The sequence below is a fragment of the Patagioenas fasciata genome, chromosome 1, assembly GCF_037038585.1.
Source record: "Patagioenas fasciata isolate bPatFas1 chromosome 1, bPatFas1.hap1, whole genome shotgun sequence".
NCBI lineage: Eukaryota > Metazoa > Chordata > Aves > Columbiformes > Columbidae > Patagioenas > Patagioenas fasciata.
The window spans coordinates 171,698,744-171,724,089 of NC_092520.1; the positions used below are offsets into that span (position 1 = coordinate 171,698,744).

Consider the following 25,346-nt stretch of genomic DNA (forward strand, 5'->3'; position numbering starts at 1 on the left):
ATCTGCACACTAATTTGAGCTTAATGAGGGACAGCAAAAGATACAGAATATAATTCATTTCATAGTGAAGAAAATGTGTTTTAAAGTCTACAGTAGTATATACTATTTGGGGAGTAAAATAGCATCACTTGTTTTCCTGCAAATACATGTCAATTGGGAGTGGACTAAGACCAGAGAACAGGTGAGAATTTAATTGTGAGACCTTGTATTTACAATGAATAAAAGCTCATTTTTAGAACAATAAATTATGCTTATGTGAAATAAAATCATAGTTAAGACAAGGCAGTTTGCTTTATTTGCACAGGGCCTTCAGCAGTTAAGAATATATCTTTTTTTCCCATTCAAAGTCAAGAACATCAACCTTTTTTAGAACTGAATCTTTGCCTAGATCCATGTAAAACATGTATGCAAAGTTTTTGGAGGTGACCTTTGATGCACAGTGCTCAGCTTCTGAAAAATTGTGATGAAAGTGTTTCTAACTGAATATATTCATTTCTTTAAAGTAATCATCTGAAGTGTTATCCTTTTACCTTTTCTAACTCTTCATAACTTCGTTTCTAAAATGCAAATGCAAATGAGAAGCATGTTTGGATGTTAAAGTACTTTACAGAGATAATGCAATTCTAGTGTTCCAGGTGAACAATACTAGACAAGTGTAAATCACTACTGAATGAAAAGAGAAGGCAGTTTGGGGGGTCTCATCATTGTTTCAAACATCCATTAGGCTAAGGTTGTAAAGTCATTAAGCCATTAAACATGAGAAAAGTAAAAGAAAGTTTTATTTTTAACTACTAGTTCTTTGAAATGTGTGCTTGTGCATTCTCAGATCTCAGTACACTGAATGAGGAAGAAATTTTGAGGGAGAAAAATTAGCAGAGAATCCTATGATTGAAGACTATATCATAAGGCATATGAATGTGAGGGATGAACTGAGGCTGCAAAGGTACTGTAATTCTCAAGTTCTTTATTTCTGAGCATGTGGAATTTCTCACCCTAATGAATTACCTTTTGGTGTAGTGTGTGTGCATGTGAGCACCTGTGTCAATAGGCAGAACAGACAGCACATTGTGCAGAATATACAGTATGTTGATAAAAGCTTCAAGAGTTTCATTGCTTTTGTCATAAAAAAAGGTTAAATGTATTGGTCTTGGTGTTGGCACCATAAACAATACATAGGCATGGGGTATGGGAGAAGGAAATATTCTCACCAACGTGTGGGCAAAGAGAAGACCTCTAAACTGAAGGAGAAAAACTTTAGGTGCCCAGGAAATTCAGAAGTAGTCAGGGAAACAATACCAGCAATGCCTTGCTTGCATGGCAATTCTGGTACGTCACATTCTAGAACAGCTTTTTAAAAAGTAGCTCTAGTTCTACTAACAAAATTAAGCTTGTCTCACTTGTTGAAATTTTAATTATTTTTGATGGAAGGAAAGCTTCTCATCTACATGACGAGAGGCACAATGCGTTGTACAATGCATCTGTTTCTTTACTGTTTTCCCTTAAATATTCTGTTAATCTCCCAACTGCACAGTTGCTTCCTTTATTCTTTCCATTACAACCCATTGCGACATTCTGTTCACTTTCCCATTTTCTCCCCACCAGACTTGGTACAGACGATGGTAACTATCTGTTGCTAATGACATTTCCATCCATTTCCTTCTTGAATAAGGCACTACTTGTATGGTGAAAGGTTGAAGATAAAGAGGTCAAGAGTCCGGAAATCTATACTGAGGATGAATCCTGTGATCTGAAACATATATTGGTACTATATATTTACATATATTTAATTGTCCTCTATTAATTCATTCATTCTCCAGGAGTTGTCAAATATGATTGATAAAGGATCTAGTATTTCCTCTTCAGTTTCTTAAGACTTTTCATCAAACATCACCTAACCTAGATAATTCAGGTCTTTTATCTGCTTGAAGTATGATTACTCTCTCTCTTCCTCTCCCTCTCCAGTATCTCAGTGGTCTTCTTTAACACTATATTTCCCTAATTCTCATACTTCATCTTTATGCTAAGACTAAAATGACTCTTATCTGACTTTCTTAATATTCCTTTTAGCTGTAGCATATTGATAAAACCGTTTCTGAATGTATTCTACTCACATAGTTAATGAAGTGTAATTTTCTCCCCTACATTTTCCTTGTTGTATTTTGGTTATTTACCTATTCTTTCATGACACAGTCTCTCTTTTCTTTATTTTAGATTGTTTCCATTTTGTTTATCTGCATTAACACTTGCTAACATAACTACTCAAGCTCTTCTTACACCACCTAGTCTTCCTTCATAAAGGATAACATGTCCAAGAATCTTATGTTTATTTCTAGTTACCCATTAATCTTTACCTGATAACTCCTACAATGCAGTTATCTGTAATCAAGCTCCCCCATACTGTTCTGTCTTTCAAATATCTTTAACTTGGTCACCGAAGTCTGTTATTGCTTGAGATTAATTTACCTGTTGCTCTAGATGCCATTTAATTATTTCTTGTTGGACAATATTGTTCAAAACAGTAATATACACAACTGTATATTGTATTCCTTTTTATATTCCCGTTACTGTGTGTGGGTTTTCTTATTTTTATTTTATTAAGAAGTATTCCCATATGAAATAACTAAGAATAAACTGTAACTTTCTACTACATACAGACCAGTGGTTTTAAGTCTACCATTTCCTTCCTTTGCAAAGCTTTCCATTATTTACCTACAATGTAAATACAATCCTTCGAATCTTCAGTTTTTCACCCTGAAGAGTAAAAACTCAGACTTTCTGCCTCTTTTAACCTTTAAACATTTTGTTACTTTTAATGACCTTTACATATTATCATGTTTCTCATATTTTTCATAAATTATGAGGAATAGCATTATACACACCATTCTATAAACAAACATTTCTACTTCTTGAAGATTTAGCATCGTCCTTTTCAGTAAAAATATCAGGTGGTTTTTGCCTTAAATAAACACTTAGGATGAACATTATATCAGCATTACATCTCTTATCAGTTATTAAAATGCCATGCTTTGTTATACCATTATTAGAATTTTCACCTGCTTGATCAACCTAACGTTCAGATGAAGTATTTTCTACTAGTTTATTATAAACTTTTATTTGGGTCCAATAGACAATTCCTCACATGCAGTCTCAGAATACAGTTCATCAGTGTTTGTACACTGAGATGAAGGCCAGTCTCTGCACTAGGTGGGCTTTTAGCTCAAGTACAACACTTCACGTTAGCATTTAACATATTGTTAGAACAGATGGGACTAATTCCAGTCCTCAGGTACCATACTCACAGATTAAATAGTTTCACTTCTAGTGGTGGCTGTACATGCAATGGCTTTCAACGTCTGGATTTGGCTTTCTCTCCTTAGTGGGGGCAAGCCTGAGCCCAATACACTGATATGTACATTGGATAAGTTATTTTCTCTCAGACCGCTGTAGAGTGAGCTTTCCAAAGAGGTACATATGCACTGGATGTCACTAACTTGAGTGGTAGAGGTGAGTGGAAGGGTATTCCACTGCATATACTGGCACCTGGATTGTCTACCACGTGTACAGCCTGAAGTCCTGCCAGTGTGCCTTGCATGTACAACCTTGTGTGGAGTAAAATTTAAATAGAGATGGACAAATATTCCAGAACAACCAGAGGAACCCTCACCTGAAGGTTAACTTAGCAGAACCTGGCACACAGGCTGGTGGACCTATTCCTGATTATACCTACAAGGTACAACTGTTGAGATAGATTTAGATGAAAACATACTCCCTCTTCCTCTCAACGATTCCACCACACCCAGGACGCCTTAATTAAGTCAACAGTCTGAGGATGACTTCTTTATGAATCAGTTGTTCAAGTGAAACTCACAAAAATTCTATCTTGTTTCTCTTGCCTCTGTTGAGCAATCTTATTGCCAACATTTTCATAAAGTCCTTTGTCAAGTGCAGGATCAGCCACCAGCATGCAGCACCTGACTCTCTCTCCCTCCCTCCCCTCCTCCATATGTAGATTATACATATGAAGCAGATTTGTCTAAGATCCCTTTCTTTCCACTGGGGAACGAGCACTGCCTCTTCCAGATCTGCATGCACTCACGCTGGATGATGAAGAATGGTCTGAGAGCTCAAGACAGAAAGAGCAAGCAATTATTTACACATGCAATATTGAGGAGTACATTAATAAGTCCATCCATCTCTCAACCCGCTTGAGGAATACTATGACAGAAGTGTTAACTGGATCACGTGGAACTGGATTATTTGTTAGACCTGTTGCCATTGCAGGATGACAGGTCCAGTCTTCATCTCTGGCACCCACTTGAGCTCTCCTTTGCAGGTTTGATAGTAAGAATCCCTACTAGGATGAAAAAGAAGATCTTGAAGCCTCAGAGCTTGATGTTCTGAGAGAGGAGAAAAACCTCTAATAAAAATACTTTGTGTTTCCTTTTTGATGAACACGAATGGATTCTAGCCCAAACTGAGCTATCGAAATTTTTGTGTCTACATGATAGCTTAAGGAGACCAAGTAAAAATATCAATAAAGCCTAGACAGTGATTCAGCTGACCAGATGAATCTACTTTAATTTATCCTAAAATAAGTACCCTAGTAGTTAGTCAGCCAGTCAGTTAAATCGCATTCTATGCTCCATTGGCTTCAGTGGCTGATTAGATGCTTCACCTAGTTGCCCACAGATATGACTTTAGAATCATTTGAGGTGCTGCAAGTGTACATTGCCTGGAATCCAGCTGAGTTTTCCATAGATCCTTTATCATATACTCCAAGCCTACACAGATGTCTCAGTCATCTCATGTGATTCCAATACGTGGGCAACTGAACTGAGTCCTAAAAATCTACTGACTGGTACACAGGTAGATGTCTATATTTGAACTTTAATTCTGCCCTACTCTATGTTTGGCTAACAGGTTGGATCAAGGGAAGAGTTGGTCTGCCTCGGGAGCCACAGTTGCAAAAGGTTACTGAGGTGAAGGAAAGGGAGAGCGTGGAGTGACCAAGAGCCACTTTGCTCAGGAAAGAAGCCAGGGCCACACTGGTACTGAGAGGAGCTCCACATTTTTAGTGTCATGTTCTGTAGTTCTGCCATGAAACTAAAAGCAAGTCCTGGACTTTGCAAGTAACGGCCAGATGAGGAGATTGAAACTTGCGTTTCCAGGCGTATATTCTAAGATTTTACTAGATGTACAGAAAATATTAAACCACAGCTTATTCCAGCATCGGTGGGACTTATATTCCTTCTACTCTGCTAAAAATGTGTCTTGCTGCATATCACTGCTTGACAGTTCTAAGGTTCCCTTAAACAGTTCTTCATTTCTGAGTAAACTGCACACAGACAATACTTTCTCAATGTTCTTACACTTCAGATGATGCATGAGTGCCCTGATGAGTCTCTGGAGCAGCTGTTATGGGCCTGGATAGCTCAGAGCTCGGGTGTTACAAAGGTTATCTGCTCTCCTAAGCACATTAGGACTAGGAACCCTTGTCAAACATTGGCCTCCTTTTCATCATTGCAGCACGACTAATTTAAGAAAGGTGTTGGCAGACTGACTCACCCTTTCAAGCTTTCACCTAATGCCCAAATCATCAATCACTGTACCAGGTATTTTTGGATAAAAACTGTGGTGGTCTCTACAAGTACAGGACTTGGAGTCAATGCACATAAAGAATTTCTTTCATGTGTATTTCACTCTAGAGGAATAGAATTGCTTCTGTCCTTTATACTTGATACAGAGTTTAAGATCCTCTAGAGAGATTAAAGGCAAGAAGAATTACTGGGTGTTCCAAGACAGCTAATCCCAGAAATGACACCTGTGAGTGGACAGTCTCCAGATGAAGTTCAACTGACTAATGAAACAAAGAAAGAAATGAAAAAAGGAAGAGAGAAAGAAAGAGAGAAAGAGAGAAGGAGGGAAAAAAAGTCAAAACTGAACTCAAAACTAAATCCAAAACAGGCACCTAAGGAGAATTGAGAGGGTAGTCCCTCTCAACTGTGAAACCAGGTAAATACTTGTTCAGGTAAGTTCACAGGATGAACACAAACACAGAAAATTATTAGAAGGAAAATAAATTCATTTGCAACTAAAATACTAGGTGGAAAGTCAGGACATCTGTACTCAGTCCCTAGACATGTCACAAGCTCCTCGTGACCTACAACATTTAAGATTCATTTCAGCTGCATAAGCATCAGGACTCTAGAGCTGTTTGAGATGCTTGGTGGTATCACACCTGGACTCCACCTGCTAACCATGAGGGGTCTGGCTGTCCTCAGTAATAATGTCAGCTCTGTCTGGATCTCCTGGATTCCCCACAGTATCCCAACTGGTACTAGATAGCCACATTTAAGCAACTGAATTGATCTGTTAAATGTTATGCTAGTAGCTATTTCAAGAACTAGTGCCTCTTATCTCAAATGTATAGGCAGTTTCAAATTCTGCCCTGCAGTCACTCTATGCCTCAGTTTCCCAACAGTGAAAAAGAGAGAATTTTAAAAAATACTTAGGCAATGCTTAGATCCTCAGGCAATGCAAGCCATTTAAGTACTTGAAGGGGTAGAAGTGCATGTCTGTAAGTTCACAGCAGCAATGAAAGTCTCGTGTCTAACGCCAATTCAGATTATTAACTGTTACTACTGAATAATATTTTGGAATGTCAAAAAATACAATAAAATGCTTCATATTTTTCTGTTAATTCATTTTGGTTGCCTGGTCCCTGTTTCTCTCATACAGTGTTTTATAAATCTTTTCAAGATATATTATCTTCACCAAATTGCAATATTAAGCAAGTGATAAAATTTCAGAATATCTTAAACAATTAGAACAACCCATAAATAGATAGTCATACGCAGTCCTTAATCAGAACTAGTCCCCACTGGGTACTTATTTGATTGAGCTGCTTTTATCTCTGTGAATCCAGAATGAAGTCTTTGACGAAGCTTCAGAGTTGTAGAAAGCTGCATGCAAGGACCTAGTAACCTCCCACATTTGTATATTTTCATATGTTTCTCTGCAATTTAACTTTTTTTTCCCCAGCATACTAAGTTATGTAGGCCTGCTAGTCTGCATAAAGATTATAGCTTCTCCCAGGAATGTCCATGGAACCTATGTATCAAAAGATGAGAATGGATTCATTAGGTTTCCTTATTGTTTTTATCTAGTTTATATGCTGCAATTTATGACTGATCCAATTGTTTTCTTGTGGTTTAAAATTAGTTTAAATGCAAAACAGCATTTAACATTGTGAAACTGCAGTATCATCTGCATCTTCTAACACAGAGTATCTCTGCATAAAGTCACTACAAATTTTTACATCTGAAGGACACTGCAGCCTATTACACAACACATGATCAAAGTTAATAATGATTGCATATGTATATATAGATATGCAAGTATGGTTCTACTCCTACAAGCGCACATGAACTAAGTTTTGAGACTAAATCTGCCTTGGGCCTACTAGATGTTATGCAAGTGTCATTCCTTCACGACACTAATAATAGGTAGGAATTGCACTTGCTATATGCACAAACACTCTGTAAGTAGAAATAAAGTAATTCACAAAGACAGATCTAGTTTTTAATACTATGTTTCAACCTATTTTTAAAACATATATTGATGAAATGAAGAAAAAAATATTCACAGTGTGAAATGTGAGATGTTTCTTACTATAAAGTCCACACACTTCAGGTAATAGAAACAAATCTATCTAATTCTAAGCACAGCCTCGTGAATAACTTTTCTAACGCCCAAGGGGAACTAAACACAAGGAGTTAATTTCTATGATCTAATGAATGATTAACCGTGAAATCTTTTTATCTGAAAATCATCTTTTAATTAGAATGCTAATTTAATTAACAGAATTTTGCTGTTGAGAGTAGTATAAATAGGATATATTTGTTCTCAGATGTATGTTATTCCATGGACATTAATTATATCATTGTTATATTCCCTCTTCTGTTCTGAACATCTAGTAAGACCTGTACTACTAAATCATACTTAATAGGAGTTGTTGCTTAGGCAACAGAATGAATAGATGCAGGTCAGAATGTGCTTACAGAAAAACAAAAGCAGGAGTATGGCACAGAATAAAGAATAAATATGTCTAACTGATTTTTACTGCATTGAAGTATTAGAGTTGTTCAATGTAAAGTGCCTAACCTATCTGAAACACTTAATTTAATAAGCCTGTAAAATACAGCTTAATATGTAAGCCAGTTTAATAAAAGTAAAGCAGTTCTCTCTTTAAGGAAGACTATCACATATTTAAGTTTGGAGTAATCTGAATTTTTCTCTTAGCATAGCAGGTCTTTCTCTCATATTCCTACAAGATTTTGAAGTTTAATTTTTTCTTTAACATTTTGGTTAGAATGGAAAATATTTTAAAAAACACTCATTTAAATTTTCAAGAGAGGCTTTCCTTACATAATGCTAATATATTAAAAAGAATGATACATAAAGAAATCAGTGTTTTCTGATCATTTTTATTTCCAATAAAATATGGGAACTATTCAATTTCTGGTACAAAGAAAAAATATATATAACAGCATGATGAACAGTGTGAAATCAATAAATTAGGAATTATTACTTAAATGATACATTTTTATTACTTGGCAATTTTCCAGCATTTTGCTTATCATTGGATTTAAGAGTCTAATCTTCCATTCACATATGCATGCTGCCCCAACTAATATTAAAAGTAACTTGTATTTTACCTGCAATATTTATTTTAAAACAAATCACTTCAGAAAAGGTTTCAATTAAAATGACTGGAAAACACTAGCTAACACAGGTAGGCATAACTTAATCTGCCTGATACCTGAAGAGTTTGTTTTGTGTATTGAATAATTGAATCTTGTGTACTATTTGTATGTTTACCTAAATATATTAATAAGAGATGTAGGAAATGAAGTTTCATAAATTCCCCCAGATTGTGGTTCAGGCCCCTCCAGAGCCAGGGGACAACTAGAAAACCCTCTAGGACAGTTTCTTTGGCTTCTCTGGTGCTCATCGTTTACCTGGTGTACCCCTCTGCATTTGTTATGCCACCTACAGTTTCTTGTGAACAATTTCCCTCCATAATCTCTTTAAGACTAAACAATCACCTAATTATGTAACTAACACCACAACATATATATATATTTATATATATATATTTATATATATATATGTGGTTATATTTTGGGAAACTGTAGTTGAAATGCATTTTGAAATCTTTTCTTTTTTACATTGCTGGGCTGACAGCACACTTTACAGCTTTGTTTTCAAGAATATTGAAAGATAAAGATTCTAATGATTTTTACTGATATAATTAAAAGATCACATGGCAGCCATGTAAAAACAGTAAGGAACCTCTACACTGTTATAATGTGGAAATGGCAGAGATCTGTGCCTTGATTTTCTGATCGGTAACCCATTTGGCATATAATGATGTTGGCAAAAGAAATTAAATAGGAAAAATACAACTCGTGATGATTTTATAGTCACAATATCCATGTTGTTTCACTTCTGTTTCTTATATGTCAGGTGTAAGTTATGAAAAGTTAGAACTGTTCCAACATATACAGGGTTACTAAAAATGTCTTAAAATGGAGTAATTACTAATATTTTAAGCTCTGATACTTTATAAGAAATGTAGTCAGGGTTTTTGCAAGAGGTTCAAGGAATGGGAATACTGAAGCATGTAGAAAATGATTATATAACAGCCTGACAAGTAAGCTTCTCTCTTTACTGTCAATATTCATTTCAGTGGAAAGTTTGTGCATGACAAGTCTGTGTTACTTTACACCACATGGTAATACTGTAAATTCTGAAGTACATTACATTTTATTTCATTCAAATGTTCCTGATAAATGCCCAGAGTTAAAACATGCAAATGGAACTATTAAAAGGGATGCATTACTTTTCCACACGGGCATAGGTTTCAACAAGTGAATCCCATAGCCTGATTATTTAAGATGGAAAAACATTTAACTGAGGCATCTAGAATCACTTGCAGAGAGAGCACATTTCATTAAATAATTTTCTGGTATTAAAATAGCTCTCAATACAAGAATGTCATTGCATGTTATTTAATTATTATTACAGTTATGTTAATGTTTAAATAAAAGCAATAAAATTATGTATTGCAGATAGGGGTGTCTACAGCTTTTACATACTGTGAAAATCCTGCAATGGACTAAAATAACTGTGCATTTTTATTTTTTAATGTGAAGATTGATGAGGGGGAGAGAGAACCTTAATATTCAGTTTTTCTTTTACTGTATTTCTAGCTAGAATATTTTGTAACGTGTACACATTGGAAGTTTATACAAGGACAGTTCATATATTAATTTAGCTAGACACAGAAAAGTGAAACACAAAACAGATCTTCTTAGTGCAATGCAGAATAGCTCCAAGGTTTTTATGAGCACATAAGAGACAGACAAAAAAGGCAGCTACAGTGTATATACACAGCTACGCACAGAAGATTTCTTACCATAAATTGCACATTGTCAAATCCATTAGCCAGCAAGTGGTTTTCATACTGAGGTAGCCCAATATTTTCCAACCATTGTCCCACTGTCTGGACAGGGCATCGGGGTCCTGTAGGAGGGTGAAGAGGGAGGCGTTTAAGCAACGAATAACCATCCACTGGATAATAGCGGTAGTCCTGGGCTGAGAGGTGGCATTGCCACATCGTGTTCCTGGGAAAGTTGGTATCAAAGGAGCCCGCCAGCTTCACAGATTAATGTTTTCAGCAAGCAGAAAAGTCAGAAGTAAAACATAGTTTACAGGGCAGTATATAACGTAAGATCTGATCCTAGCTCTACATTTCTTAGTTATTAATCTTTACTACAGACCAGTACGTCATACAGTAGGGGAAAAAAAAAAAAAGCATATCAAGCTGTCAGCTAAGCTGTTCTCCGTTATATGTGATTGTTGGAATACTCCACAATGAGCAATGCACTGCCAGCAGCAAGAATTCTTTTTATCAAGTACTCCTACACTCATCAGTATGCAGCTCCATGCTTCTTGCTCCCCCTCGCTCTCTCCCCTTCATTACCCAGCCTAGGCTACACCTCGCATTTTCAATAATAGCCATCAGATAAGGCAGATTTTTTTTTTTGTCTGCAAGCTGTAAGCCTGCTGCTGCTGGTTCCTCCTACACACCCATCCAAGCGTCAATCTTGAATGATGAGAGCAGTCAAAACAAATGCAGAAAATAGCAAGATTCAAAAGCAACCTAGAGCACTTAAATCTGAAGAGAATCTTCATACCAGTTACACTTTACATATCTGTTTGTTGTAGATTTTTACGTTTCACAAGAGGTTAAGAAATGCAATACATAAACTGTAGCCTATGGCATGGTTTACTATGCCATCCCCTTCCCCTTTTATTACAAAATAGGTAGGGGTCTGCATCTCTGCTTTTATAATAGCAAAACCCTTTAATGGATCAATAATGAATACATTTCACAGTTTCTCTTCTGTAGTACAGTAAAAGACATAAACGGTACAACAATTTGAGTCAAAGTAATTAGATTATCTGCATGATTTCTTCAACCGTAAAATATTATAAGACACAAGAAAACCTTCATGCCAACATATAATAATTCAACTTGAAAAGGTCACAATTTCAAATGAATAATTAAAAGAATATTTTTACTGAATAAAATCTTAAGTTTATATCCTTTTCTTACAAAAATGTGACTGACAGCAGGCAGATATATAAGATTTGCATGATTTCTAGAAAGGATGTATATTTTATCAACTATAACTGGAAAAAATTTAATAAAAGATGATGAATGTAAAAAGAAAGCAAAGTTCATTTTCTGCACAAGAAACCAAATACCTCATCAATGTTCCATTTTTGAGACAGTTTCTCTCTAGATGGAAATATTTTACACCTTTTTTCTGAGAGGAATGTTTACTAAACTTCTGCTTTTCACAATGGGATCAAAGGATTTAGTGAAAAAGGCAGAAAATGGGTATACTCACGTCACAGTTCTAAGAATCCTGTCCAGTATAACTTCATTTATTGAAGACATTTTATTTGTTTTTCTTGTCCATTGTGAATCTCAAGAAATTACCATCTCTAAGGAGGAATTTAATTCCAGGCATAAGGAAGTTATACGTATCTGCCAAGGGCATCATTTGGGATTGATGATACTATGGCAGAAAACTGTTTCACAGAAATCTGAACCTGCAGTCTGACCAACACGTTCTAATACAAAGTCTCTGCAAATGACATGCAGAGGCTCCCTGAGCAGTTGCAGAACAGACTTCAAACTTAGCTGGATATTTTAAATTAACATTATAAGAGTTTCAACTCCAACCAACTAGTCCTTGGACTAAAACTGGATGACCTTTCACTTTGATATTGCTGCTTGGATCTGCGAAACATCTCATGCGAACTGAAGTTCATAATGATTTTGTAGAATCACTTTAGTTGAGACACAGAAGATCTTTCGTGAGGTTGGAAAATTGGCTAAGACAGATCTGTTGGGAGATCTTACATTACTCCTGGTATTCCTACTGATTTGATACATTACTATATGAAGTATGAGAAGTTATGTCTCTCAAAAAACTACTGAAGGTAGGTGCTGTTAAATCTGTAACTGCTGAAGAAACTTTTGGGAGTTTTCCCAAGTATTTAAAAACAATAGCATGAGAATCTATGCAACATAGAGCAAATATTTTGGTAAGTGTACAGTGTGCACAAATAGCTAAAGTTACTTCAAACAGTTTAATGCATAATTTATTTTCTTCAGAGAAAGTAGATATACCAAATTGATAGGAATCTAGGTCTCCTGGAGATACAGATGCATCTGTTCACACCTGTCTGTAAATCTTCTACTGTGAATTAATATCTTTGTACATAGATGGAACATAATCCCTTCACGGTTGTGCCCAGTCAGTAGCAAGGCTGTAAGGAGGAGGGTAAGATATGTTGAGCTGAAATATAGTGGACTTCCCTTGGGTAAGCAAATTTGAAAGGCTGGGCAAGCTCTTCAAAGAACAAATTAAGAGCAAAATTATCTTAAACAAGGGGAGAATTAAATCCTTGCTGAATTCTTCTCAGTTGACTGAGAAATCAGGAGTTCCTTTGAAAAGGATTCCTGAATTGCTTTTTCCTTTCCTCCATAAGCAGAAAAAAATATCAGACTGAGACCTAGCAAAGCATAATCCCACTCTTCGAAAGGCTCATGAATGATTGACTCCTATATTTCCTATACATGTATAGACACAAATGTCTCTCTATCTTGTGTCCCTCAGCAACAAAAATGTTCTGCCCACACTAGCAGACAGCTGATAATCAATATACCAGTTTCATGGTCAAACTGCTTCTTCCTTACCTTACTATAAACAGCATGGAAGTCATGCTGCCAGTAATGAAAAGTGCTTGGCTCAATGCCTAGCAACAGTGTAGGCAAAATTCAGTTTTTCAGTGGCTCCCCAGACACATTTCCTTATATAGCTGTTGGTACTGTGTCTAACTATCTCCATGGCCCCGGCACTGGATGATTATAGTGCTGTCGGTCCTACTGTGCACCCTCCTCCAACTCTGTCCCCTGCCAATATAACTACATGTCTGAGCCCATCAACACAACATAAGGTTGCTCAGCAAGGGGAAAGAAAATAAGGAGAAACAGAGTCAGGTTGCCACCTTGTCCATTTCATTGCTGAAGTATCCTGCTATCTGCAAGACTTTTTTCCCCTCCTTCTTCCACTAAAGGCAGTAGTAAGGTAAAGAAAGGTACAGAGTAAAGCCAGGGATGTGGGGATTAGGGTCTGCAGCTCTTTAGATCGCCTTGTTCTTTGCCGGTCCAGGAGGCTTATATTAGGGAGGTTGCTCAGGCAATTTTTCTGAGCCAATGAAGTGGAACCTGGAGCAGGTTCTATTGCTTTGAAACTAGAAGCCTATCTCTTCATTTTGCTAGTCTATAATTCAGTGCCAACCCCACCAGTGTTCTGCTGCAGGTGCTGACTACTTTGCCTATGCCTAAAGCTGATCCTGATATAGGAAAGTATCATGCAGACTGTATGAGATGGTCTCACCTGTAACACATTTACATGCTACTTTGCTTTCCTATTATTTCAAAGAACATAAATCCCATGATGATCCTTCTGTGATACCACAATCAAAAAAAGATGTACCTATTCCTGCATGAGAAAACTGACGCATGAGTCTCTTACAAGGATAGCAATACTTGGTTCTTTCTTCTCCAAGGGAATAGAAGCAGCACATTGAAGTGATGTCTGCAAGAAAGATGCCATCTGGTATGCTATACGATGATTTCTACAAGACGTCTCGTTCCCAATGAGACTCAGAATATCTTTATTGTGGGGTTTGGAATTGACTGAATCTGTGATATCAGCACATGATTTCAAACATGTTTTAAGGCAGATTTGCTCTAAATGCAAAGGAATTTAAAGTTTTCTCTATTTTATTGTCTCTGCTGTTAACAATGTGGATTCTTCTGTTGGAGAATGGCTTAAAAATAAGGGACAGTTGTACGAGCAGAAGCCTGTTCTGAAGGCCTTAGCATAAGTAGCAAGACTAGGCCACAGTGGGAACCGCTGACTGTTTCAGTAACATCAGCAAGGTCACTGAGACCTTGGCAGAATTTCACAAATAGCTTTCAACAGCACAAGAATGTAGAATAAGCATAGCTAGCAGCTGCAAGTAGGAGGACCATGCAAATGTACTGTTAGAGCTTAAGCCAATTAGTAAGTGACAGGTATGCATAATTATCGTGAACTGTATAAGTATATGCTATTCGGGCTAATAAATCAAACTATGCTTTATCACTCATATTGAGTCAACCTGCGTGTTCCTCTGCCGCTCAAATTTTTCTTTCTTGGCTTCTTTTTATTTTTTTGAGTGAGGAAATGAAAGAAATGCAGGGATTATTTGCAGAGGAGGTGCTCCCCTAGTTATGGATAGATCATTATAAACCATTTTCTTAGGTAGGTCAATACCTGTTGAACATTGCTAAACACTTCTGGTGCTAAGGAATCATAAACTAGAGAATTTTAGTAGCTACTAAGAAATTTCTCAGTGGAGACTGTACCACAATATGAAAGGATGAATCTTTTAAGTAAGTTGGCAGCCAGTTTAGCATAGCTGGATAAAAAATTGATGCTACAGTAAGTCCTGTAAACTTCGTAAACTTTTTTTTTTTTTTTTTTAATTGAAGCTTTCAGCCTTGTTCAACGCTAGATGAGGCATCATTTTCCTCTTTGTATTTATGATTTCGGCTGGATAACAAAGTTCTCTCTCGCAACTGCAACAGAGCTTGTGCTACAGCAAAGTTAATGTGACTGGGTGTTCTACTGAATAAACAAATGACATGTATTCCTGGAGAGGAGATAAGAATAGCTAGGAACAGGATGTTGTATGAGAAAAACTATGCCTAACATCCAGCAGACAAATATAATTAAAGCAAGTTTATCATGGGAGAAGTGTAGTAGGCTACTCAAAATGCTTAGATTTCAAATGATCGTTTTCATAAAACTGAAAAATTTGGATGCCTTAAATAAAATCTGTAACTTCTGTCAGCAAGCTTAGCTCTTTGGATGATGATGATGCCACTTTGGATGATCATGTTTGGTGAGGTTGAGTATTTTCTTGAACGTGCTTTTAGAGACATTTTTCATGGCATATACAGAAACAAAACAGAATCAATAGAAACGGCTTGAATTTAAATAACACTATCTAGTATCTATAATCTAAAGGTTACATTCCATTGCTTATGTGTGGCTCAGAATGCACAAAAATAACTCTCAGACCACAGCTAATGCAAGCTAATGGAACAACTCTCATTGACTGGGAAAATCATCCTCACAGTTCTTTTCTGAATTTTATACCGATATTTGTTTTAACTCTACATTACCACTATGTAAGCACAATAACTGTATCTATAATAACTATAACTACGAAGTGAGCAAAGACAATTCATTTTATTTGACAGATGAGTTGTCAACAGTGAACTGTACTTTGTGAACCCCATTGGCCTTTCTATGAGTTTGTGCTTCTGACTGTTGATGTATGATTTAGCCAGGAACAGCTCAGTCAAAGTACTCTACTCCATCATAAAACACATGTTTATTACAGACACTTCAAAGTTAGGATATTTTTCATGTTTAGTTGATTGCTTTGGCAACTTCAGTTTAGTCTCCTTCAGAACCCACCCTGTTCAGTAAATGAGGGACAGATCTTACTGGAAAACTAAAAGGTCTGTTTTCTAGAGCACAGCCACTGGACTAGGACTCAGCACACCTTGTTCTGTTCAGGACTTGTTATGGTGCTGAGCTATATATATATGTGTATATATATGTGTGTGTATATATGATATATGGTAACACATATCACCATACAGAAAGATTGCTTAAGATACAGTTAGTCTTTCTAGATTCTGATTTTGTATTTTAAATGAATAATTTTTGGGGGATAATTTATTTCTAAAGATAACAGGAAAATCAAATGATATTATAACACACAGCACTGTAATGGCCACAACTTCAATCAGATTTATATCCTTGACCTACAGAGCAGAAATAGAAGATGCAACCTACTGAACTGAGAGAATTAGTTAAGAACAGATGGATGTTTCACAGTGAGATTGCATCGGACCACACCACAGCTTCATCTAGCTTCAGCCATTCACTGGCTACATTCACAGTGGCTACTATTAGATGCCTGTAGAAGAACATAAGAATAAGTTGGACATGCAGTGGTCCTTTCTTAACATTTTCCCAGCTTCCAGCAATTTCTAGCTCAACAACTTCCTGAAAGAGAAATAGTGTCTTTATGCTTAATAGTTCTTCATGGATTTTTCTGACAGTTTGGTGGTTGATGCAATGTGCTGGGAGAAAAAGAGTTGCAGGGACAGCAGGATTCATCTTCCACCCCTCCTCTGCAACTGTTCCACCGGAAATGGAGGAAACTGAGGGAATGTCTCTCTGCCTCTTGGGTGCCCCACAAGGGCACTTAGGAAAGATACAGTTAAGATGCAATTAGAGTTAGTTGGTTTTTTTGCACCTCTTCATGAGCACTGAAGGAGCTGATACTGCTGAAGACAGCACTGAGCAGGTGATAGGAATCCAAATCTCAGTAGATCCTCACCATACTGTCAAATTATTCTATCTAATACAAATTGCTTTGGTAGGACAAAGAGCTTCCAGTTGCCTGTCATTTTTTTCAGGAATGATATTCACATCCAAGAGGTAAATGTGTATGTCCTTATTCTGGCTATTCTAGTTTCTTAGAGCAATTTCTGTGCTTGCCTCAGGTACTTCTACAGGATAATAGTAACACTACACTTACCACTTATGAGTAATCATTTTCACTGTTTGAGACTAGTAAGAAAAAAAAAAAACCACCTTGAAAATGTACATGACACCATGACCAATCAAAACATTTTCTTTAATCCAGTAAAGATTTTAGACTACTGTTAAAAACTAGTATACTAAGTGTATTTATATAAAAACATATACTACATAGTCTTGCTAAAAATACTATGCAAGCCAAATCCTTTATGCTATAATTTCTGGCACCATAAAAACAAATTTATGTTATTTCAAATTTGAGCAAATCTTTGTAAGCAACACTGGACTAGCAAAGAAGCAGAACTGAGTAATGGAGAAATATGTGACAAAACTGTTCAAAGAAGGCTTGAAAGAACACCTACTAAACAGAGACATCTCAAGTTAAATACAGCTGTTAAATAAATGGTAACCATAACTTCATAGACTTGGTAACCACTGCAAGGTCCTGTGGAAAGCTGTGCAAAGAAGACTCCTGTACTGACACTGCCGTTTATGTCTTTGAAATTATGAACCTTAAAAGTATACATGATGGAAGGTTGAGGATTTCTCCTGGGGTTATTTTACAAATCAGATTCAACTTGAGACAGTGTGCCACTTTGTCTTCTGTTTTCTTTTGCTAGTTGGGCTCAGAGGTTTCTTTGCCCCCGATGCACCAGATTTTAGAGTGATCTCCTTTAGCAGTTGACCAGGTGAATTCCCTTCTGTCCTTCTTGTTCTTTCTAGATTCTTCTAGTAATTCCTTTTCTACACTCCCTACGTATGTCTCTTCTACTTATTCTCCTTGTAATTTATGATAATTTGCTCTTCTGTCATCCTTCATCTGCAGCTACAACAATCTGTTGTTTTGTTTCACATCTGCCTCTCTCCTTTTAATTATTTTTTTCTCCCACTCCCCTTTCAAGCCTTTTAAAACAGGTAAAAAATGTTCTTTGTAAAATAAAATCACTTATCTGAGATTAAATTATGCCCTGAGATTTGTCAAGAGTTGAGACTAGGTTGGATTTAGGTATTTGAGGCAATCCCAGCTTAATTTCAATATTTTTATAGATTAGATACAGGACAAGATCTGCTACATGCATTAGTTCTTCAGTATTAACCAGCAGCTAATTATAAAGATGATACTCCAAATCTCTACTAGAAAAAGTATGCTTAAATGGAAGTGAAAGTAACTTGAAGCTCTTTACTAAAAAACAACACTGAACTACCCTCACCTATTTCTTTCCTAGAACATTCAAATCTCAAAAAATAGTAATATATAAACCAGACACAAGTTACCAGATTTCACTGATAAGACCAAATAATAATGACAAATAAATACCAGAGGTGTCAAGGTCCTGAGAGCACCAATGGGCCTTGCTGTCCATGCCCAGTATTTCCTCAGGCCTCCCCCCACACTGCCTATGGCCCAGGACCCCGTTTCAGCTTGGCCTGAGGCCATCAGTCCCTGCCCTGGCAATGCCACAGCAGTACCAGTCTCTGGCCCTGCTTCTGGTCCTACCTACTGGATGGACCCTGTAGGTAGGTCATCTTCTGGATGGACTCCTCAGACATACATAGTGGCTTTTTTCCAGTCCTGTCTTCATCCCTGCCTCCTGCATGGACTATGAGTGCGTGTTACAGCCTTGTCTCCATTCCTATTTCTGACCCAATCTCATTTTGCTCCTGGTTGCATTCCCTGGATGGACCCTAGACCTAAATCATCCCTCAGAGGCCTGTCTGGGTGTGGTCAATGGCTTGTGTTACCAGTACGTGTTTCTGTCCACTGGGTGCAACCCCCATGGGACTGTGCCCCATTGGGTGAGGGCACAGCTCACTGCCACTAGGGAACAACTGACCCTCTCTGTTCCCTGACAAAAAGTCAGATTCTCTTGCTTTATTACATGAAAACCTCTATATCTAACCACCTTCTGTAATATTTATCCCTTGCTAACACAGGCTCTGCAACACCAAAATAAAACTGCAGCATCTTTCAATGAATAATAAAGACGCTGCTTGAGTGGGTGGCATGCTGGCACAGCTCTGGCAACTCACTGGACTCTTTGCATATGGATGAGGTTATATAAACCCTGTTCATCCTGTCTGTGAGCTTCCTCAGGCCCAGCTTCTCAGTTCTCATTCTCCCACCTCTGGAATAGGAATTCAGAACTGTCCTCCCCTACTCAAAGACAGACCCTGGGATCCTGTTTCAGGAGCCTGTGTTAATGCTTACAGACAGTGCAAACACCTCTCATGGCATTGTACTTAGTCCTGCATGGCTTTTTGTTTTAGAAACTGGAATGAGAAAGGCAACTTTCCAGACAGGTTTAATAAACTGTTCTCCAGGTATCATTCCATCCATCGTTCCTTTGTCAAGGCTAATGGATCTCAGCAAGAGCTCAAGTGGTCCTACAGGTACAGGTTAGCTGAAAATGTACTTGTCAGATTGGTTTCACTAATGTTTTGTAGCATGTTAATGATTATTTCCTATACTACAAAGAAGATCAAAACTAGAGCTAGTTTAATAAACAAAACCAACACGTAGAGTTATTCTCTTAAATTCTGGTCTAGAGCTGTTTAGCTACATCCCTTGCTATTCACTGTTTGAAAACTTTCCTGAATGTGGATTTTTGCTTACATGAATTTGAGAAGAATGGCTGGCCTCTATATGAATGCTGTATTCATATGCAAAAAGGGAGATTTGTGTACCGACAAGATAATTTATTATTTGGAATTATGCTCTAAAAATATTTCGAATAGCCTACAAGAAAAGGGAGGTAGCACTAAGTAACTGAGATGGTCCATCACATCCCATAAATAGAAAACCAGTCAAATTGCATAGTTCATTAAAAATATTGATCGAGACTCATGCATGAAGATACCACAACAAGTCACAGTTTTGCACTGAATACTATTCTTAGCATTTAATGCAAATTCATATTAACAATCAATAATTTAACCTCATCCATCTCAGATTCGTAACAATGCAACAATCTAAAATAAAGAGCTAAAGGTAGCAGCAGACAAAATTAGAAAAAAACATTTTGGGAACTTCTTTTTATCACAGCTTATGAAGTAGGAGTGGTAAGTAGTATGTAGCAAATAATTTTTGAAGGATTTGAAGGCATTCAAATACAATATCGTACTGAACACGTGACAATGAAAAAAAAATATAGTGATTCTAGTGTTATAATTGCGAACTCAGGTTAACAGTCTGGGGTAGAAAGCAAATGAATACACTTTAGTTAGTTCAATATTCTAAATTACTTCATTTTCTGTAGGTGGAACTAAAATCAGAAACAATTCTGTGTGCTGTAAAATCTATAATAAGCCAAAGACTTTCAACTAGCATGTGATGCTCTCGTGATTACTAGAAATGTGAGCTTCCAAGGATTCATAACTATTTAAATCTAAAGACTGCTATATTAGGAAGGAAACATGGGTGAATCAACTGAACTTTAAAAAAACTGCTATTAATTCAGTTTTAGGCGAATTAGATCTCTATGTAATTTGTGAAAGATAAACTTCATCACAGTCTCACTGGCCACAACATCTCTAACCCTAATATATTGGTAAGAGTAACCAAAGAGCACCAAAGATATTGAGCAAAGTTTTAGGGAGTTGCCCGTAGTAATCAGTTTATGGCTTTCATACAGTCTATTTTAGAAGCTAGGAATACTCTGCTCTCTTTAAAGTCTTTCCTGGCCACAGGTTGTGAAAGCCTCATTTTTCATCAGGCACTTTTTAACTTCACTGAGGTGCTAATTCCTATTCTGCATATATTTCTAACCTGGTATTGAACTTGATTCTGCTTTAAGGAACAAATGCTGTTCAATGTAGTGACATCAGTTGAATGAAATATTAATATACATGGGTGTAATTGATTATACAGTCGCAAGGTTAGGATTAAACTGCAAGGAAAAAGCTGAACCTAAGCAAGTGACTTCTAAAACTCTCAAGGAATCTGATCATTCTTTTCATGTCATTTATCATGGCTTTAAAAAAATATCTCTTAACCTCTGGAATTACAGTAGGATGATTATGAGAGCATTATAGAATGAGGACACCATTAGCTTGCTACTTCTTAGGCACACCAACAAACACTCCAGCATTAGCTTTGTGAAATCCAGCTGAACTGTCCCATGCAGGTGACACAGATTATTAGCACTTCCCCTGACTGTCATGGTTGGGTGGAGAAACAGGCAAGACCTCAGTCCTGTCGGAAATAACTTTGAAAAATAGTTTAATTCCTTTTTTTTTCAAGTTCTGAAGTCTGCAATCTACTGTTGTTGATCCTTTTATCTCCTATCTAGATGGGCACAGATCGGCAGTATTCAACCCTGTGTTGCAAAAAGATACAATATGTACAGTTCGATGAGTTCAGGGGTAGGTCTGACAGAGGAGGTAACTGACTAGGAAGAACAGATTTCAGCATTAACATTATCATCCTCAGAAATGTTTTCAAATCCACTGAAGAGTTAGGGACCCATTTACTACCCACAGAATCCAAGAAATTATTTAATGTGAGAATATTTTTAAAATAGTGAAACAAGGCACTAAGAACAGTGGTAAGTAAACACTATTTGAATTTTTATATATTTGAGTAGTATATTCAAACTGCACATAAAATGTTCATGTGTATGGTCATACAGATTTCTATTCTAACCATATTTACCAGCAGAATGTAAGGATCAGATATCAGGTTAATAACTAAATGAAAGAAAAGATGGTAGGGATTCAGTATGCATCACTCCTCTTTCTGAGATTAAATCTTTCTACCAAAAAAAAACCACAAAAAAACAAAAAGGATTTTTAGGTCTGAGAAACATTTTACTACATGCTTTCCAAGAAAGAATACATCTTTTGTATTAATTCTGTGAGGAAAAAAACCCCACAGTTTGGTTACTCGGAAACAACAGTACAACTGACCAGAGCGCCAAGGCTTAAACATTTTCCAGAGGAGAATATTTCAGTACTGGAATGGGGTCTGAATCTCCTATACTATTTCACTAAAACATTGCATTTGATGTGGGGAAATAAGTCTCAGTATATTAAGTCATTCAAAATTACATGTTAATCCTCCAATTAAAAGAGAGTTTGTAGAAGATTCCTTTGTTCAGGCAGTCCTATTGCAGAGTATCTAAATTTAGCATGACAAAATCTGATGGCCACAAGTGAACTACAGACAAAATTGACAAGAATTAGGCTATCCATTTACTCAGTGATGAATGTCAATATTTATGATATTGTAGTTCCATTGTCTTAAGTTTCTCTGTTTCCTGTCAATCTTCTCTATTCCTTCTAGAAGACATATGACAGAAATCATTTGTTCAAGTCTAAGAATATTATTGAATTGCTTTGCTAGCAGCTTTGGAAAAAGAAGCCTGACGTAGAACACAAAAAGCTTGGACAGAGACGAAAGGTATATGTTGCTAGGCACTTACACAGAGAGTGGAAATGTAAAAAGAAAATGCATTAGAGATTGCACGGATAAAGACATGTCAAACACATCTCTGATTAATAGTTGTATGAAGAGCATATATCTGAATATTACATTTATGACACTACAGGGTAAAATTGCCAGTATACTAGGAATATATGAATCAGAGAAAACAAAAGAAATGCATTACATTTTTATAAAACAATAGCCAAAAGCTCTACAATTAATTTGTCGTCTGTCCAGTCTTCTGTAAGGTTTTGGGATTCAACGGATCATTAAAACAGATGCATCTTTATATCTTGTTTAGGCTTTTGCAATGTAGAAGCTGACAAAACATTAATCCAATTATTTTTTATTTGTTCTGTAGAATTTATATGATTTTTGGGTAAGTTCAGTGGCATGCAATGCATTATGACTATCATGTTGTCAGTAAATAAATGCTCAAAATATTTCTTCTACATATTTTACAGCTATATGGCTTCTGTTCTCCACTATTTTATAGTCTAGGCGATTACATACACTTAAATTGCCATTAAAATAATTCAAAATGCAGGTATTTCTAAAATAAATATGAAGATTGGTATGAATTTTACATTAATAGAAATGCATGTGTGAAAGCACCAGAAGAAACAGTGCTATGAAGGGTTAAAGGTATGGTCTGTATTGATAACCAAGGACACAGATGATGGTAAAACACTAAGGAATGTGTCTGTCAAGACAAGTAGTGTGCTCTGATAAAACAACAGCACACATCATTTATCAGCAGAAGACCCTATACTATAGAGGATGGCAGTAATAACATTACAGCACATTGCAGGTGTTATTCATCTTCCTGTTATTCCAATAGGATGACAGGCCCTGGCCTTAAAATATTTGAGATAAGGAAGAAAAGACAACAAGCACCCCTGAAATAAACAACATTATGGACTAAAAGTTCCATACCTTAGCAACTGTTGACTCCTAAGGATCTATCAAAAAATTAGTTTGCTATTGCTAATCAAAAGGAGCCCAACAAATGCAATGAGAATTCAATAGTCAGCCTTCCATGTCACACACAAGTGACCATGGACAGGTAACTTGGCCACATTCGCATGCACACCTTGGTGCTTTTGGTTATTGAGTGTGAGCATGATGAACATGCATAAGAGAACATGAATGGCTGAATACAGTTTGGCCTGAAACAACAATCACCTTTGCCTTCCATAACATCTCATATTGACCTTTGTTATGTGAACTCCCCCCATCAGTTCTGCCCTCGCAACTTAAAATTCTACGTTCACTTTGCAGTTGTTAATAAGATATAAGAAAGTGCAGAATCAAACCTCAATGTGTGACTCTGTTCCCTACAGTGCAGTCCTATAACTGATGGTAAGGAGTTCATAGACTTGCAGTTTAAAAATTTCAAACAGTATATGCATTTTGTATTGAAGAGGCATCAAACAGCACTGGGAGCAGAGACCAGCTGCTGGAGCTGTCTTCTCTCATAGGGCTCCTCTTCTATCAGCTACAGAGTCAGGTTCCCTCTGCCTTTTCTTATTTTTTTTTCCCTCTTTATGGTGTTACAGATATTTTGTTATTTTTTTGCACAGCATATCAGCTTCAATGAGAAGGTGGGAGTTGGGAGAGAAATGATGGTATCCTTATTTTACAGTCTGGTTGTTGTGACTGGCTATTGCAAAATTCGAGTTGTGCATTCAAAACTAAGCTAAAGAGGTCTCCCACTTTGTGAAAGGGTGCATGGCTCGTTTTATTAAAATCTATGAATTAAATCCACTTCATCAAAGTGTTTAGCTTAACTGCACAGCGATGCAAAAAAGGGAAGGAACTGCTTTAAAACATACACTAAATTGCAATGAAAGTATATACTTTCAAGTATATAACATACCACTGTGAAAACTGCCTTATGCCAACTTGCCTACACATATCTAATTAAAATTCTGCCTTAATTAAATACTTATATTTTATCTGTTTCTGCCCTTGGAGGAGGGTGGATATCAACAGCTTTGGAGGAAGACCACTTTGCCAAACCTGCAACCATATGGCAGCAAACAGAAAAGGGCCACCCTAACAAGGCTTCATTTGTTAAAAGGAAGTTTGACTTCTGAGTGAAATTTTAGTTTTTATAGGCAGAACCATACTAGGGAAGATGAAGGCTTCATGTCTGAGTAGTGGTAGAAGAACAGATGGAAGAAAGAAACTGAGCATGTAGCTTCTGGCAGCCAAAGGTCTGCACAATTTCAATTACAAGTTACAGCTGTACAGGGCACAATGTGAACTTTTACTCCTCTCATTCAGCTTTTCTGGCCGTGGCCCCACTGGATTCCCTGTTTTCCTAGTCTGTGGAAGTCATGTCTGCTTAACTTTCCCAACCTTTGTGCTCAAACTCATGTCCTTCACAAATTGGAAAAGTAAAATTTCTTGCAGTTTTCCCCACCCTGCAAAAGAGTCATCATTGGTAACAATGGCCTTGGTCATACCAGTGGAGTGGGCAAAATAAACAAAGAAAATAAATTTCTTGTGATGACTGCCTACAACTTTCATCTTGATATGATAGATCAGAGAAGGTACACCACAAAATGTAGTCTAATACAGTGTTCCATGACCTACTGTCAATC

At 36.8% G+C, this 25,346-nt stretch overlaps 1 protein-coding gene across 8 annotated transcripts in view; it reads right to left on the reverse strand.

The window, feature by feature from the left end:
* The window catches only part of ANKS1B (ankyrin repeat and sterile alpha motif domain containing 1B), a 436,612-nt gene that overhangs the window by 191,411 nt on the left and 219,855 nt on the right, over positions 1 to 25,346 (reverse strand). For 7 of the 8 annotated variants that reach the window (XM_071800411.1, XM_071800380.1, XM_071800388.1 and 4 more), the window contains one exon: positions 10,481 to 10,587. In XM_071800411.1, the coding sequence (XP_071656512.1) occupies positions 10,481 to 10,587 (107 nt within the window). Of the gene's footprint in view, positions 1 to 10,480; positions 11,020 to 25,346 lie in introns of those variants that run through there. The other variant, XM_065841667.2, reaches the window with a different exon arrangement.